The sequence below is a fragment of the Plectropomus leopardus genome, chromosome 5, assembly GCF_026936395.1.
Source record: "Plectropomus leopardus strain MGB_pleo_1.0 chromosome 5, ASM2693639v1, whole genome shotgun sequence".
In the NCBI taxonomy this organism is placed as follows: Eukaryota; Metazoa; Chordata; class Actinopteri; order Perciformes; family Serranidae; genus Plectropomus; species Plectropomus leopardus.
This window is the reverse complement of record NC_142180.1, coordinates 24,616,215-24,635,184: the sequence shown is the minus strand read 5'-3', so window position 1 is coordinate 24,635,184 and position 18,970 is coordinate 24,616,215. Positions and strand designations below refer to the sequence as shown.

The following is an 18,970-nucleotide window of genomic DNA, read 5'->3' as shown; positions in this document are numbered from 1 at the left end:
AAACTGATGGTTGATTTTTGAGGGGCTCTTTAAACCAAATGGTGAATTCCTGATTCTCCACGCTGTCCTGGGGAACGAAACCTCAAAGAAAGCTACAAATGAAACATCGAAGACAGCTGAACGTCGTGGCAAAAGGTTTAACAAACACACTGAGCTGAGGACGTGACCCTAGGCAAACATCTGCTGTAGCAAACACGATGTCTGCAGGCTGCAGCTGTAGAATACAGTAAATGACAAATTTCCAACCGCATATTTGATGCTGAAACATTGTGTCTGACCCGATGCTCTCAAAACCACTGATCAAGTCAGTTGAGTCTATGACTCAACATTATGTCCAAATCTATAGTTTAATACATGAACATCTTATTGATTAAGATTTTTGTGCACGATTAGACATAATATTTCTTTTGAAAAGTTAAAGTTATAATAGAAACTCATTAACATCTGGGAATAGGTTGTTTAAAAGGGGCAGCTGAAACACTGATTAGATGTACACTGTGGAGCTTTCACTGTAAACAAATGTGTTTACATTCACGCTGTGTATGCTTAAGGCTTTCCAAAAATGTTGGATGCACACTGTTTCCTTTTAGATACATTATCACCAGCAGCTGTTTCAGCTTGATATAGCAAAAATGTACAGCATAAGATATTTTGTAATGCACATGTAAACGTGATCCCACAGTGCCACTAGTAGTCAAAAACTCAGCAGGGTGCCTTTAAAGTGGAATCATGCAACATCTGCTAAACAACGACCTCTGGGACCATGTGATAATTACTATATAATGGTAAATGCCACAAAATATAGTTTAGTATCCTAGCTCAAGTACAGAAGATTCACAGTTTAAGCAGACTGTTACACAACCATATCTATAGCGTTTTATTAGGCCCATTTCACACAGCACTGAGTGTGTTGTTTTTTTATGTCGGTGCCCATGTTATCAAGCTAGAGCATTTACACAGCCCGCCCGAGCAGCGCTTGTCAGGCGCGCCTCAGCTGTAGCACATCTAAAGAAATGGTTGTTAAACGATTTTTTACACACGTCGCACACATTTGTCAGCAGATACAGACAGTACTAATAGCTGCGGGCAGTGACGCAGCAGTGACGTTGCAACAACGCTGCATGTGTGAACACCACCCGCATGAAACACGCTGCAGCTCGGCGAGGCTGACGTCCCATGCTCCTGATGCGCACTGTGTGAAATGGGTCTCAGTCTCAAAACCAGGCGCCTGCATGAGATACACAGAACAGTATACACACGCACAATAGCATCCTTGTGAAGGAGCATTTCAATTTAACATACACAAATGATGACCCTTGACCTTTCCTATGCACTTGCAACTTTGCAACATTCGCTCGCTTGTCAGGTTGAAGTGGGGATGGAGGAGGCAGTGGCTGATGTACCGCTGCAGAGCAGTTGCAAGCACATTGAGAGCATAGACTGTACATTAAGGCAGACAACCACCCCTGCTCATTGCATGTGGATGTGCCCGCTGCCTTCCGGCTGTTTCTTGGGAGGATATGGATACTGCTCTGTATGCTGGCATCACATGCATGCACCTGGTTTTTATGTGCACAGGTTTTGAGTATAATTAAACGGCATAAATATCTAAAGTTTACTAACATCAGCTACCATGAGCTACTAATCATATAAGGCCAAGTTAAGACTGAAGCAGTGCATCACACTGAGTAATGGTGCGTTTCATTGCTTACAAATTCAGCTTTTCATTCATTAAGATGTGCTCACAGAGAGAGTAGGCATTTTTTTTGGTCTCTACAAACTTCTGAAGGTAATATGTGGCTCTGTCTTCCAAGCTAGACACTAACTTTGTCGGTCTGTTGCTCCGTGCTGAACATATGGTGTCCAGAGGCTGAAAACATTGCTGTGAGAGCGGTAACAATGAACCAAAACATTGGATGCGGACCGCTAAACAATGAGCTGTGGAGCATTATGAAGCAGTGTGGAGGTGCAGATTTAGGTGACAGTTCTCAGTTCATCACTATGAACAATTTGATCCATTGTTGTTAGGAATGTTGGGCTTATTTTGGCATTAGCTGTTCTTCACCTTTACAGATTTGTGCAAAATGTAAGCACTATTTTTGAAATGTCGATAAATCACAGTTGCGAGATGACTGAGTTTTCATTGAGTGATGTTATGCGACTTCTCCTCTCATGATAATATTCCAGGAGGCATGGCAATGGATGTTCAAATCATTAGTAGGTTATTTCTATTGCAGCCACCACACTAGTGGTAATTATTTCCAGTTAAAGGCTACGTAGGCGTGTTATGCAAGTAATAATGTAAAGGGAAGCCCCTTGTCTTGGGGAACGGCCACATGAGGGATTTCTGGGAGGTGATATAGTCACAGAGGGAGTTGTGGATTCAAAAGTTCAGGATGATACGCTCAACTGTTGAAGAGTTATGTGATGCAATAACACCTCTTGTAGTGCCTGCTGCATCATGCGTGAGCGAGTCAGTTCCTACCTATAAAAGTGAAAGAAATGTTTCTATTGCAGTTTTCGAATGGCCTGAATTACCACCTCAACCGAGTGGAAATATTTTTTTGCAATAAATGGGAGTTTATTCCAAATTGACATCTTTCCATTAGGAGTATTTTATATTCCCAATTTCAATTTGCGCAATTAGACAGTTCATGGAAACCTGCCAACTGACATCCTCCATCTTTTTCATATACTGTGTCTTATGTATGTGTGATCATTGAACAAATGACAGGAAGCCCTCACCTTCATCCACTCTGCTATGTCATCGTAGTCATCCAAATTAAGAAAGGAGTTTTTCAGTCTTGCTATGGGGCCGTCGGCATCCAGCAGACGACACACTTGGAATTTGTCGCAGTAACCTCGGTTCCCTGAACACGGAGCCCCGCCGACCAGCGGCAACACCTTCTTCTGGAAGAAATGGGACAGCACGGAGGAGGTGGTGCTGGCACACGTCTCAGGCTTATCTGCCATTGACACATAGAAAAACACATTAGATATACTCTAATACATATCATATATCTGCTTAAAGTCACTATATGTTTAATTTGAACACTTTAGCAGTATCATTTTTCTACAAACAAAAAGAAAAGGAATTTGAGAAATGAAACGACTTAAAAACATAGAAACCAAAAAAACAAAGCATCGGGGAGAAGCCTGCCAAACGTGATTAAGAAAACACCTCATGTCTCACTTTGTGTACAGACCGTTGTATCAGATGGTGTCTAATGGAAAACAATCATCTAAGTACAAAGTGCCTACATGATTGTACAAATTGACACAGGGTGACATGTTTGGACAAAAAGCATAAACACATTCCTCAGTGGTGAGGACACATCGGCCTGTAGTTACCCGGCTGCTGGCAGCACATGTGGCATTTCTCCTTCATTGAGTCTCCCGGACAGTCGCACTGCTGCAGGCTGTGCTTCATACACACGGACTCGACACAGGCCTGCAGAGAGTTAGTATCATTAAGAAGAAGATTTTGCTCATTTTGACATCCCAAATTCTGGATAAACCTGAGTTACGCTTAAGCCCCCCAAAATATTGAAAAAAATAAATAAATAAAAGCTAATGAAGGTAAAAGTATAAAGTATGTTGTGTCTAGTTCCAGGCATTCATTCCTTTCCACTTCTGGATGACATAAAATCAATAGTTATGCAACACAGGATGCCTATTAACACACACAATATAATAAAGACACATTTCAGTACAGATTTTATGCTCTCTCTGGTGGATTACACAACTTACTGTATCTTATATCCCCTCACAGCTGACTCACAGGACATAATGTGCTATAGTGTAACATTAAGGGCATAATCTGGAACATTCTGTATGAACCATGTACTCAAACTCTTAGATCAGCTGCATCAGTTCTGATGCCACAAAATATCCATAAGCAACCACACTTTGCTCATCATCCATACTGTTAAACTGTTTTTGTATATATTGGATTGCACCTTATTTGCACTTTACTCTCAGCTGGCCACCAGTGTTGTTAGATGTTGACATTTGGTTGAATTTAGGTTGTGACATCCGGTGATCAGACAGATGACACTGATATTTTGGTGAATTCAAGTTGTGTTGTTAAATTACCAAAATTCACCATCTTTCAAATGTCTAATGCTGGAGTCATCTTGACATAGAAAAATAACATTTGGTTGTGCGGAGAAGACGACCCATCGTCTGCAAAATGTTAAAGTACAGACAACTTTAAAGCCTACTGTCCTTAGATATTTAAAATATTGTTTAAAATATCTGATTTTCAATCCACCTTTACTTTAACTTCTGTCCAGCAGTAGAGTCCAACATCTTTGATGTCATATTAATGTTTGGTGCCAGCTAAAACTGATAGCTAGTTTCCTATTTAGAATATTTTATACGTGTTTGTTATATATTTGCTTTCTTTTTTGCTTTTGTTATTTTAGTCCTTGCATATTTCACTCTTTGTATCTGCACCATCCCAACTTGATTACCCTCAAGTTTAATCTCTCATCTGTTATGCGACCTGTCACTTATCTACTAAAGCCTCACTGTTCAACTACTGCAGAAAGTCTTTTTTTCCATCCAGTTGCTTTCTGTTTGCTTCGTAAATTGCTTGTAATTCTGCCTTTATGAATTGTTTTTGCGTCATCACTTTTTTTTTATTTGCTCCTCAGGTGTCAGGTTGCTGAGGATGGGTGTGGTTAGTTGTTGTCCAAGGGCAGGATCAAAGTTATATGTTTACTTTTTTGTTTATTTCCTATTTCTGACTTGTGATTAGTATTTGGTTTAAGAGTTTGTTGGTCACAGTGGGACGCTGTCTGAAGGGGTGATTTATCTGTCTGTGCTCTCTCTCTGCAGGCAGGTGATCGTTAGGCAAACAGGTAACACCTGATGGTGTTTAAGGTCTTGTGCAGCTGGTAGCTCGGTCTGTGGCTGACTCTCTACTTTGCTTTGGTTATGTTGCTTTAGTTATGTGTTTTTGCTTTTATACACCTCTACAACACTGGCATACATTTTCTATTCATGCATCACATACACTACTGACACAACTGACTTCCACACTCCACACTGTAAATACTGAGTCAATCTTTAATTTGTCAAATGTATTTTGTATTGAATTAATCTATTTTGTTTGACTGTGCCATGATGTGTCTAAAGGATGCATGGAGGTTTTTAGGCTGTGACATTTACAACGTTTGAAATGGACATATCTATTTTTGTATGTAAAAGGAGTATAAATGAGCCCTAAGACATTAATTAGAAAAAAGGTCTCACAAATATAAGACTTCCTTTTGCTTACGACCCTATATCCATGTTTGCTAATTTTGCATTTTACTAACATATTGCACAATACATTTGGCAACAGATAAAGGAGATATCTTGTTTATAGAGCTGAAGTTACACAAAATGAATTAAAAGATTAATAGATTAATAGATTTATTTACTTAGAACAGGTTAATCTGTGGCCAACACTTTGTAATGTGAGTTTTTTGCTCCATGTGTAAGGTTTTTCCACATTTAAGGCTGACATAAATTTGGAGTTTGAAGTGTTGTGAAAACTGAACCAAACTTTAGTCTGAACTCGATTTATTTGTACAGGGTGCATCACTTTTCCTGTTTTCTGTTAACTTGATTCTTAGAAAGATTTGAGCCTTCAGCCGAAAGTGAGTCAACTGAAAAAATTTATGATTAAATTGAACGCTCTAATGAAAACCCCACCTTCATTTTTGGAGCAGGTTTTCTTGGATTATAACATTACCACATCCCTCTTTTCCACTTGTTATGTTCCTGAGATCATCAGAGGTTAACAAAGTTAGCACCTCTGGAGAGTCATAAATCTTGAAAAACACACAGCTGGAATAAATTCCTCGCCTCTCCTGCTGAGAGGACAGTGTATCATCACAGGACGTTTCATGACGATGGGAATCTGTTCAAGGCTTTTAGTTAGTCTGAAATTATTGCCTCCTAGTAACATGGATCTTTTCTTAGTAATCCTGTGTTGTAATAGTACATTTGTTTACAAATAAAGAGGAACGTGGGCACATTTAGCGGACATCTGATTGAATCCAGAAGGTTTTCCACGTCATGTTGCTGATATAAAAACAGGAAGCACTTCACGTGACACTGAATCTGTTTCACAATATCATGATAAATGATATTCTGTGAATAGACTACTCCTTTAACTTTAAGATTGTATTTATGCAAAAGTTTCTCAGTATTCAAAAAAATTAAATTTTAACTAAACCTTTAAACTCAACATAGATAATATTTTTTCCTCTGGGCCAGTTTTGCCATCGCGGAACACTTTTGGTTTTTTGGGTAAGCTAGTTGAGTAACATGGTGATGTGGTGGATGTGGCTGCCTCACCCCGTTCAGACAGACACGCGTGCCCTGACTGCAGACAGTAAGGTTTTCCTTGGCGCTTGGCTGTGGGCAGAACGGGGAGAGGCCCGAACACACGGCCTCTTTCTGACAGTCTGTCTCCTCATCACAGCTCTGACCCACAGGCTTAAACCCACAGTCCTGAGCGCAGCACAGGCCCTGACTCGGACTGAATGAAAACATCATACACAAATAGTCGACATATAAACAACCAACACGTTCTCATCCCAAGTCGTCACATGGAGCCACTTTGCAGTTGACTTCTGCATCTACGTATTACTCTAGGTATCCTTCTGTGTCTGCTGTTTATGTTCTGGGATTCTACTACTTTGATGTCAACACAAACACATGGTGGGATTATGTGGCACATGGTTATGTTAAGGCAACAGCACATGGCAACCAATGCTGGGACGTCAACAAACACATGCTGGCACATGGTTAAGATTAGGTGTTGGAAGGACTCTCACATGAAAGTCCAGGATTTGTTGTACCCATCCACTGCCTCTCCTACCTGCCCCATAGGCCCCCTCATACTCCTTATATTATATCGTTACTGGTGGCATTTCGACCTGACACCATTCTGCGGCGTATCCATACGGACACTACAGGTTTCGTTTGGCCACATTCTTCAGTGACCAAACCCGTCTTCATGTCATGCTGCAGCAGCAAGTCCCGTTTGGCTGTCCACTGGCCTATAGTAACAAAGCAACTGGTGTGGTCCAGTCGTTTTTTCGGTTGACGCCATCCAGCAATGTGTCATGCAGGTGCAAAAGGTTGCTTTTGGCATTGGGGCCTTACACCGAAAGCACTACAACAGCGGCACTATTTGACGAGATCGTAATGAGAACAGACTGCAACAACACAAAGACACATTAAGAAAATAGAACATCAACATAATAGTTTAGATAAATGCAGTGAGCTGCTTTAATCAAAAGTGATGAAAATGGGAAATTAATTTTAACCTCAAAAGCCTAGAAAACTAAAACATTGCTAATATACTATAAATGTTACATGCAACATATTATCCTAAAACATAAAGTGTGTAAATTTCGGTTTTGAAGGTTTCATGCTCACTCTGATGTTCTGTGTACCTGCAGACTTTACCAGGCTTGAGGCGACACTGGAGTCCTGCAGCCTGTTTGGCGCTGAAGCAGCAGAGATCTGAGTCGTTTTGACCGACATCGCACTCCTCACCATCCTCGACAATCAGATTTCCACAGATGGGCTGATCACTGACTGACCATAAAAAACAGACATGCAGATAAACACGCACCAGTAAACACACACACACACAATGTAGAATTATTTACTGTGACAAATGCACAGTGTAAATATTTGGCCAGCGGCTCTGCACGCAGCACGCAGCATGCAGCTGTTTGATCTGATCTCCCTCACCCACAAAGCAGTCATCCTTCTTCAGCTTCAGGATCCTGCTGATGTGTTCGATACTGCAGGGCGAGAACTTGTCGTTGTTTTCACGCAAGTCACCTGTAGCTTCAGGGTACATCAGATACCTGCCTTTACCACCCCTGGAGCCGAGGTTTCCACAGTTCGAGCCATCATCGTGCTGGAACAAGCGGAAATAACTTCTAAATTATTTGTTTTTCCAGATATAATGTATCAACACACTGGGAACATGGAATTAGTTGTTATTTGGACATTTCCTTTGAAAAGCACCGTGGAGAGGAACAGCATGATGATCTAACAAAGCTGAAGCCATTTGTTTCCAACCTTGTCACAGCTAATCATCGCAGGCAGTAAAAGTGTTTTTTGTGAAGCCCATGTGCAATTATTTTAGGCCCTTTCTGAATGTGCAAAAAGACATTTTTTCTGTGTCTTTAGAGTTATCTTTGTTATATTTTTAAATAAAGAACATGTCCTTTTTGCAGTCAAAAGATTTCCCTGGAATCTGATGGCCATGAAACAGCAGAGGAATGTCGCGTTCCACATGTGGGACACAGAGAGCAAAACAGAGCACTTTGGTCAGATATTTGTCAAACATTTTCTGGAACTCTTGTTTTCCGGATGTCAGACTCACTGGTGAATTAAGAGACCATGAGACAGGCATAAATTGATGTAAACACATATGGAGGAAACATGTTTTTGATGTGGGTATTTCTGCATCTGTCTTTGATTAATTTAATAAATGTAATTTTAATGTATTCACTTTATCTGTCAGTATCTGCAGCTCTGGGGTTAACAGTGTCACAGCACATGTTGGTGCTGTTACACAAATAGTACATTTATTTTTGTTTTAATTGTTTTTTGTTGGCATTATATGGTTTCACAAAGGATTTTACATTTACTGCTGCAGTAATTAACAATAACAAGAGCAGTGGAAAGCAATAACAAAAGCCAAGTGTGGGTATAGATCAGTACTGTCCTGCGCCAGTTTGCAGATTTCCTGCCTTTCCTGTTTACTTCTTTGACACCTGTAGTGGTTTTACAGATGCTGTTACCTAAGGCATAACCTAGATACAGTTTTAAGATAAACAACCCATCAAGAAAATGCACAAATGTTGGATCTGCAAAGCATCTCAATCTCAATGCAAAACAAGTTAAAAGACGTCTAATAATCTTGTGGCAACTATTTTGATAAATGATTAACTGTTTCACGTTTCTTTTAAGCCAGACATTATCAGGTTCTAGTTACAACAATGTAAGAACTTTCGTCTTTTGTTTGTCCTTTACAATTTAAAACTGAATATTGGTCGAACATTTAAAAGTGGGAAATCAATCTAAGTCTTCTCTATTTTCTTACATTTTATAGCCAAAACTTTTTACGATTATTTCAGCTAACTATTATTTAATTTAATCCAAAAATGATTTTTGTATTGATAAATTAAAAAAAAAACATTGGTCACTGCCCTAATTTAATCAGAGTCAGAAATATAAAATACTGTAGTGTTTTTAGGGATACATTAGGACATTTTACAGCAGTTTCAGTATTTGAGTATAGAGGAATTAATTAATTAAGAAATTAAGAACAATATATAAACCCAGGAGCAAGAGCACAAAAGAAGAAATAATGCATTTCCTATTTACAACCACAGCTTAGTCAACTCAACAAGTGGACAGACACAGTTACCATCTATTTTGATATATAATTTATCGTTAAAGTAAATTTTCATGCAAAAAGGTAAAAACTGATTGTCTGCCACTCACATATGGAGATTTCCTGCTTGTATCATAATAAACTGAACATTTTCGAGTTTTGGACCAACAAAAGACATTTGAAGACACCACTTTGAACTTAAAGAAACATTTCTCACTATTTTCTGACATTTTATAGACCAAACGATTAATCCAGAAAATAACCAGCAGATTTGAACTATTTGATAATGATAATAATCATCTGTTGCAGCATTTACTATATAATTGATCTTTCTCTTGAGCAGCAAATTGATTTATAGCACATATTTCTAAAAGCCAGTGTATGCATGTTTACTTTCAAGGGAAGTAGGCCAAAGGTCAAACCAGCTCTTTACCCAAAATTGTCTCTGCATCACAGCCCACACCTCTCTATCCTCCACCGTGCCTTGCTACAAATCTCAGGTGGGCCTGTGCTCAGATCTAACTCATGTGCTTCATCCAGCTTGTCTGATCTGGAAACAATAAGACATGGCTGTCACTGGAGCCTGGACACTGCGCTCTTCCGATAGTTTAACTCATAAAAAGCATGCAGGGTCTGAGACAGCAGAACTAATCAGCTCAGGAGCGCCTCAGAGGACTCTTTGGTCTGTGGAAGTGTGAATAACAGAGGGCAGGGTGAAAAAAGACGGAGGAGCACTGTCGGCATTTTGGGCAGTGGGGGAAAGGTTGCAGGTGTTAGTGGCCCTCACACATGGAGAGAGGAGCATATATGTGTGTGTTTATATAAGCTGTGTGTTTATATGGAGTAGGATGTAAATGAAAATAAAAAGAGATTATCTGTAGAGAGAGAAATCCTGCTGTTCTCTTATTTCAGATTATCCAGTGAGGCTGAGCCAACAGTCTGTGAATCAAACCAGTCAATACAGGCCAAGGTCTCTAATGCCCACATAAGTGAATCATTCACTCGCAATTTGTTCCGGTGCGATGCAAACAGCCATGTATGCCCTGTGAGAATATCTGAGGTAAGTCCAAATTTTGAATCACAGGGAATGGTCATGTTTAATTATCATTCAGTACACAACCCACGTGGTATTATGTTAGTGTCCGGTTCACTGGGGCACCAAAAAGGGTTTCAAGATAAAACTGGTTAAGTTGAACAAACATCCAAAATACTCAACAAAAGCACAGTGGAGAATGATTGGTCCATTTACACAAACAGGAGACATTCTGACATGTTATGGGAGGAAATCACAGGTGTAACTAATAACGTTAACGATGGCTACATTCAGTAACCCTGTTGATTTAGCGAGCTTTCACAGGATTCTGCAACCGGAGCACTTTGCAATGCACCCGTAGGTAATATCATGAATCAAACTTGTAAATATCCTGCTATTGAAAGTTAAATGTCTGCTAAAACATCCACACCAGAACAACAGTTTGGCTTTTTAACAATTACTATACTAAAGAATATTATTTTAAAGGAAAAATCCACCCTAAATCAGACTTCATGTTTTGCAATTTCTGTGATTTTGGACAGCAACTGTCAACATTTGTCACCCTAAACTAACAATACACCCTAATATGTGCTTGAATGTATGACTTTGCCATGTTTTTGTTGAAGTTGGTGACTTTTATTATGTAGGCGGCAGAATTTTAGTTTGAAATATTATATGAAAATTATATGAATGCAGGGTACAAATACTATCCTCAAAGATATACTATGCAATATTTCCCTCAAAAACAAATATAGACTCATACAAAAGTATTCTGGCTGGGAATTTCTTCATATCATCTGCAACAACGTTGTGCGACTGTAATTGTTTTCACCTTGTGATTCTGTGTGTAATCATGGCAAAATGTGGTCCAGGTGATACCAATTTTAGTAGGAACCACCACAGAAGCGGTTTGCCAGGTGTTGATAAGACTGTACATCTGTATACTAGGATAAGATAGAAGATTACAAGTTTTTTTCAGATACCAGTGCTAAATGTATACTTTTATAATGGTGCCGGTGCCTAAATGGTGATGGAATTAATACTTCAAAAAACATCAGCTGACGCCGTTATATAATGGCTTTTGTTTTTCCAAAGATGAATTTGTAGTTGAAATTGAACAATATATTACTTTTTAACAGTGTAATGTATACTTAAATATATAAATATAAAACACTAATAACCAATTCATGAAGGCCTTACTCCTTCATACAATAAATAAAATCTAACCCAATATCAACAATATAACACTAAATGACAGATAAATACTAATAAAAGCAAAATAATTTTGAGATTGGATCAATAACAGATTTTGTCAATGTGATAATGTCACAGTTGAGAAAGATGTAGTCCTGAAACTTTACAGGTGTGCAGAAGAGATCAAATGAAGGTTGAGTTTGAAGACTGGCGCGGTCCGAGCAGCATGTACCGAAGTTGTGGTAAAGGAAGTAGGAAGGGAGCTATTGGCTCCCCCACTTTATGCACCTGGCAGACATTTGCTTTAAATTGCAGATTTATCACAGCTGGAGTGATTCCAATGATTTTTAGTTTATCATCTTATTTTGCGATGTTCAGGGTGTTCCTGGGCACATTGCTGAGGACAGACTGTAAGCCACATGCACCCCAAAGAGAGCTACTACAGGAGGAAAACACAAGTATATAGCCCCCCCCTTTACATTTTTAGTACATATTTAGTATTTCGTAAACTCTGTGATGGTGACTGACCGGAGATCCCAGGCTGTGACCGAGCTCATGAGCGAAGGTCAGTTGGACTTGTGGAGCAGGTATGTAATGTCCGTAGTTCTGAATTGTGACCAGGCCGGTGTTCTTGGTGATGGTCCCGCCCTTTTGAAGGTTGATCTGCTTTGAACATATTCCTCCTGCGTTACCTGAAGTGCACACAGATGAGAGGATAAACATGGAGTTGAATCTCCACTCTGGTCATGTAGCATAAATGATTGTCTTCTGTTGTTTCTTTACTTCTTTACTATTCACAATATGTGGTTTAAGTATTTTACTTAGTTAAGAATAGGCATTGTGCTGCAAGAAGATGGAAGATTAAGGTTTTGATAAATTTGAGAGCTCATGAACTATTATTCCAACTCTGTTAATACTTCAGATTTCACAGAACTAATGAAAGCATACCTTCTTGTCACTTTGCTCTACAGTATACTTACATAAGTGACCTTGCGCTACTGGAAATACCTTAAACCAACAATGCTTTGCTACTGAAGCGTTATCGATCTCAGAGGCCCCAGGTCAGGGAGGTGCAGACAGACAGACCGACAGACCTGCTTAGCTCCTCTAGTTTTACATCAAAGCCTGCAGAGCCATTTGGCCCCCAATAATCTCCACCTGCCTTTGGGTTTACGTAATGTCCCTGAAAGCCATTCCCACAATCACAAACAGCTGGACACATTCACATGGATGGATGGCTTGGTTGTGACATCAGCTTTCAGCTGGCCAGCCAGAGGACTGGTTTTACAGAAACCAGCCTGATTGGTCAAGCTGAGCACCTATGATAAGGTTTCTCTGAGAGACTGCTCATGGATTTGAGTAAAGTGGTCAGACTTGGCCTCAGAAAGTTTGGCGAGACCACTCCTTAAATTCATAATATCTCAGACTTAATACTTCACTACCCAAATGATAATTTGTATAATAATTACTCAGCCCAGTTTTATGATGATATTTGTGAAGAATCTTTGTTTTTCTCTTTTGCCTCAATAGTGAATGAAGAATCAAAAAACTGAGAAGTCGTCTTGAAGAATTAAAGTCATAGGGGGCCACATTCAACAACAGCAAAACTATCTCTTTGCAAACTCTCACACAATTTGTGCGGTATAATCCAAATCTCATTTATCCACTCACATGCTCAAGGCCGACTCCGTTGACAAAAACATTCATTTTACCTCGCTTAAAAATAAGAGTTGCTTATCTTCTGCTGCTTTGAACAGTTAGTTTATTTGTGTTACTGTGAGACTTTTGTGTTTTAGAGGGTTAGTTTGGGTTCATCAAAGGTGAATAACAACACAAACAAACTCAATGATCAAAGCAGCTGTAGACCAGCTGCTCCTGTGTTCAGTGAGGTAAAATGATTAGTTTCACTTTTAGTTCCCTGTTAGACAGGGCTGTCTGTTTGGGAATTACTGAGCATACGACTGGTTAAATGAGTCTTAGATGATGCTGTACGTGTTGTGTGATCATTTGTTAACAGATGTTTCAATATAGTTTTGCATTTATTAACGTGGTTGCTGATTACTTAAATTCATCAAGAATTTTCTCAGTTTTGGGATTCTTTGCTCGACATGGAGACACGCGAGACAAACAAAAAGTTATTTTCACAAATTAAACAAGAAGTAGATGAAGTTTCCTTTAAACAGAGTAGATACCTCTCATTGTACAACTATATTCCAAAAATCGACAAAATACTGAACCTTGGAAGATGCTAAGCAACTGTACCTCTAAGCCCAATAACAAACTATATCTAACAGTATCCACAACAAACTCTATTCATGCTCTTCCTCATCCATCTTCATTTTCTCAGCACCTATTGCCATCAACAAGTCTTTCAATCAGCTGCCGTGGGAGTAACCTCCATGTGTTCATCCTCTCTCTTCATTGGCTCCTTACATTTGTGCCTATACCCATGTGCGCTTTGGGTTGGAGGTCTCAGCAATTCCCATGCAGTCACGTGAATTTTATGTAACACCTCTTACACAATATTGCCTATACCATTTTGAGGGGCAAGGCTCGTGAGCTGTATGTCTGTTTAAGATATTCAATGCCTGTTTCAGAGAAATGTGAGTTCACAGTGTGTCATTGAGGACTGTGGGAGCCCGTTGTGGGCATCCGGATCTCCACTAGCATGTTATTCTTACACAGTGGGTGTAAAGTGACGTACAGGAACAGTGAGGGACGATTGGAGGTTGAAAAACAAAAACAAAAGTGCCCCTTTATCTGTGCAGGTGTAGAAACAATGAGGGTACTGTAGGGGTGAGGGGCAAAGGCAAGGCTGTTACACTACCATCATATGTCAGGTGAAGGAAACTGCTAGTTACAATACAGTAACCTGAGACTATTTTATCCCTTTGTGTTTGATATCACATGATGGCTTTTGCCAGAAAAGAGAAGCTTTGGAGGAAAATCTGTGGGAAAATGTGAAGAAATGTCATTATTATTTATGCTCTGCAAAAAGAGGGCGGTTTCATATCCAAAACTTGTCAGAAAAGACCCCCTTGGCCGTGTTAATCAAGTATTCTGGATGCATTTCTCCCACATTCTCAGCTTTTGACCTAAAATGGCCTCCCCTTGTGGGCTATTCAAGGAGCTGGGTTTCCTAGAAAGAGCTTCCTTTAGAAGACTGAGCTGTGGTTTCTGGCAGCGTGAGCAGAGAGGGGCTGCAAATTTGTCCCCTCCTCCAACCTCTCCCGTCTTTGCCACAGAAAGGAGTCGCAGTGAAAGACTCCTATTATTAGTTCACTTTACAAACACAGTCCCGAGAAACAAGCAAGCCTCCAGAAAACTTACACATAATGCAAACACTCAGCACCAGGAGGAAACATACACACTGTGACACCTTCTTCAAGAGATATTTGGTCATAAAGTATCAATGAACATCACAGTCAAACACAGACTCTCACACACACACACACACACTTTCACACGGTTAAATACGAGCAATCACAATAGTAAATGGGCAGTCTTTCCTTGGATAAACAAGCAGGGGGATTCCATGTTTCCCAAAAACACCTTTAAGAAGAAAAACAGACACAGCAGGTGATATGACCGCCAAAAACATCGACTGAAGTTCTCAGAAAAGGGGATGTACCCTGGATGTCTACCAAAAGTACAGTAAAATAATGTGACTGCCTCTGGTAACTTCCTGTCACTGCTCTATTTGTCTCCAGAGTTCATTGACCTGCACGTTGCAAATCTGAATAGGATTTATTCACAGTGTTGTGAGAACAATTTGACCTTTTTGTTGCTTGAAGACAAAAGACTGGAATGCATTACAGATTTTATTCAACCTGGGACTTATTTTGGGTGTTTTTACTAATGCTGATAACAGTTGTGATAAAATTTTCTGCACTCTCCACAAGAAACTAGGTTGATCGGACAGTACACATTGAATCAGAACAATGGGGAAAAATCACAGGCACTGACCAAGAAACAGTCACCAGCTTGTACATCAAAACTCATCCTCCAAAAATAAGAAACAAATGTACAGTATAGTGCACAAATTTGATTTACTAATTTCAATCAACTGTTTTAATTTGACTTAATTGTTTAATCTGTCACAATCAAATGTGTTTTACTCTCATTATGTTATTGCGTCTGAAACAGATGACAAATAATCCTCAAAATTTAAAAGACAAGTGGTAACTTTTATGAAAATAACTTTGTGTCATATTTGCTGAGACTGTCACTATTTTCCAAAAGAAATACATGAGACAGATAGTCCATGAAGAAAAAAAATCACTCTCCTCTTCCTACTGCTTCTCATAGCATTTGCTAGAAGGGCTCACCAAAAACAACCAATAAGAGTCTCTAACGCAGCAAAATCATGTCAATCACTGCTCATGAACTGCAGTCACACTGTCAAACTAGACAGTGCTGATCAAATATGAATCAAGATTCTGTTACTGCATTGCTTATTTCTTGCCTCGGATGTTTTCAGAAACATTTTTTTTATTGTACTGTTTAGCTGTAAATGAGAAGTTTGGCACAGCTGCTGGGCGGTGCTTGTTACACTGTCAAACTGTATCCATCATGGCAGCCAGGCCACTAATTTACTTATTTTACAGCTAAACAGTACACTAAAATATGTTTCTCAAAACATTTTAAGGTGAGAAACAGGTAATGCAGCTACATTTACAGTTGTGTTAGAGACTCCTCAGCTCTGATTGGTTGTTTTTGTCCACCTGCAGTAAGACCATTAGATAAATGAGTAGAATGCGTTTCTCAGATCAGCAAATATCAAATTCATTAAAGTGACAGTAGCTTTAATGTATTGGATTGTAAGCGTAGAGAGACTTCATATTTTTAGGTTTCAGCTGCCTGTAATTTACAATGAAAGTAGTATTATCGCTCAGAGGAAGAGACTTTCATCGATCCAAACATCCATTATTTGTTTATGTAACTTTGTGCACTCAGTCAAAGACAAAGAAGTATTGTCCGATGGGCACAACTGTGGAGGTTTAAAGGTTAATTAAAAACCAACAATTCCAGGATATATATTTATGGTAACTTTGTTATTTTAGTCTTTATGAATGGGTGCTCCCAAAAGGATAATCATACTACCACACGGCTGCCAGCAAACTAAAAAAGAAACACTGAAAATACCCAACATATTGTGTGGAAAATTACTATTTGTTCCTCAATTAGTTTCAGGAGAAGCTGGAATGTTACCGGTGAGAAAGCTCAAGTGGCACGAGATGTTTCAGCCCCAACCCCCGACCCCCACTGACGTATGAACACACAACTTGGAGAGGTTGGAGGAGGAGGTCCAAGTGATTGATGGCAGTTGTGTGCACATATGTGTGTTGAAGGGTGCACATACTGCTGTAGCTGTAGTGGCGTTGGTGTCTTTGAGTTTATGGTCGCGTGGTTAATGGGCCTTCTATTTCCCAAGACCAGTAATAAAGTGGTGGAAGTGGGTGGCGACGCTGAGGTTGTATCTGTTTCTGGAGGTCAAACATTATCCACGTTTAATACTCTGCTCATTCCTTAGGGCAGTCACATGATACTGAAATGTCACCGCCATTATCCACAATGTGTGTGTGTGTGTGTGTTTGTGTATGTGTGCCTCACGTGAGATGTCACCATGGTGATCAAGCCGTGGAATGCAGTCAGCAATGCTCGCTAAGACGTCTGGGAGTGGTTTGTGTGTCCTGTGTGTGTGTGTTTGTGTGTGTCAAAGGTTCATTGCTCCCTAATCACATGTCATTGTGGTGGTCTGCTCTCACACCCCTCCGTTTAGCCAATCAAAAGCTGCGTCTGAGTGAATGTCATAGAGACAAGCAGGAAGAACCTCGCACCAAAACAATTCACGACATACGTGTCCAACTTCCTCCACCAAAACAATAACACCACACTCACGCACACGCACACACACACTCAGAGTCACCAGACCTGAGAGGCTGATTGTTGTTATTTTGTAGTGAATGTGTGTATGTAGGTCATCGAATAAAATGTCCTAAAAATGAAATGTAAGTCGATGAAAAGCTTGTGAAGTTAGGATTGAATGTTTCAAATCTTAAGGATCCAAAAAGCGATACTACAACTAATTCGGTAAAACATTTTAACTAGTAAATACCACGATCACACTTTCCCCATTATGCATTATCAAAGTAAATATACACTGATTTGCATAAATATCCAGAACAAAACATGAAATAAAGTCAGGTTCAAACACCAGAGGGTAAGGCACTTTCTTATGCAAATTGCTGGGGATTGTTAGTTGAGGAATTCACTCACGTTTTGCATTTGGACTCTTTCAAAACAATGCTTATATAAAAGGCCTGAAACGGGACCTGAATAATTCCTGCACTCTATGTGCCACAACAAAATTGATTTCGAAAAACTGAAGGAGACTTGCATGTTTTTTGCTGCACTTCCTGCAATGCCACTTTTTACACGTTGAGTTTTACTTTTCTACAAGTTTTTTTGTTATATCAATGTCAGTGCAGCTGAATTCAGGCTGATTCTAGACAATCCATAGGCCTTTTTCACAGCAAACAATTTGACCTGTTATTGTAGAAAATGCACAGGCGTTACCAATGATATTAACGATGGCTCTGTTGTAATTTCTCCAATGGGAGAGTGACAGTGAGACAAGCAAGATACTGAGATCAAAGCAGCTTAATGGATTTCAGCCATCCTTAATATTATCATACATACCTGTGATGATCCTACTATGACATGTCGAAATGTCTTCGGTGAAAAAAAGCCTTTTACCCCTGATTCACCTCAATTTCGGGTTACATATTTCACGCTGATCTGGAAACTTTGAGTGTGTGTAGGAGTGGTAAATGTGACCTCTGGCGAGTGTGTGTCAAATGAAAGCCAGTGAGCGCTGGGAGCCAGAGAAGGCGCAGCGCTCTGACAGGTCAACAGAGATTCATGCAGAGATTCACACGGTGAGGCAGAGCAGCAAAACATTATTTCACTTTCCAGGTCTCATACTTTTCAACACGGGCAGACTCATATTTGTTTTACGTTTCGCTTCAGCATGTGCTTGCAAACTCTCAAATTGGTTTCGTCCGTCCAAAGGCTACAATTAGATCATAGATCTGTTCAATGTATTCCATTAAATAACAATTAAGCCTTTCTAGTTGTGCTTTTGGGAGTTTAAAAGACTTTCATTAAAGATACAGTCAATTACTTTGACAAGACTTTGGTTCATGTTAAGTTTTAGGTGAAGGCTTTAGGCAATTTAACCCACTTACACACATTTGTTTATGGGGATACGGTTTCAACACCCTTAAAGCTCTTTAGTAGATTTAAGTTTGTTGAAATGA

General features: G+C 39.6%; 1 protein-coding gene across 5 annotated transcripts in view; it reads right to left on the bottom strand.

Annotated features, from left to right (window-relative positions):
• The window catches only part of LOC121937813 (disintegrin and metalloproteinase domain-containing protein 10), a 67,038-nt gene that overhangs the window by 26,526 nt on the left and 21,542 nt on the right, over positions 1 to 18,970 (bottom strand). For all 5 annotated transcript variants that reach the window (XR_006105208.2, XR_015776635.1, XR_015776637.1 and 2 more), the window contains 6 exons: positions 12,177 to 12,340; positions 7,762 to 7,933; positions 7,458 to 7,602; positions 6,352 to 6,535; positions 3,352 to 3,451; positions 2,746 to 2,966 (listed from right to left, as the gene is read on the bottom strand). Coding sequence is in view for 1 of the 5 variants with exons in the window: in XM_042481124.2 (XP_042337058.2) it covers positions 2,746 to 2,966; positions 3,352 to 3,451; positions 6,352 to 6,535; positions 7,458 to 7,602; positions 7,762 to 7,933; positions 12,177 to 12,340 (986 nt within the window). In the remaining 4 variants the exon portion in view is untranslated. The remainder of the gene's footprint in view (positions 1 to 2,745; positions 2,967 to 3,351; positions 3,452 to 6,351; positions 6,536 to 7,457; positions 7,603 to 7,761; positions 7,934 to 12,176; positions 12,341 to 18,970) is intronic.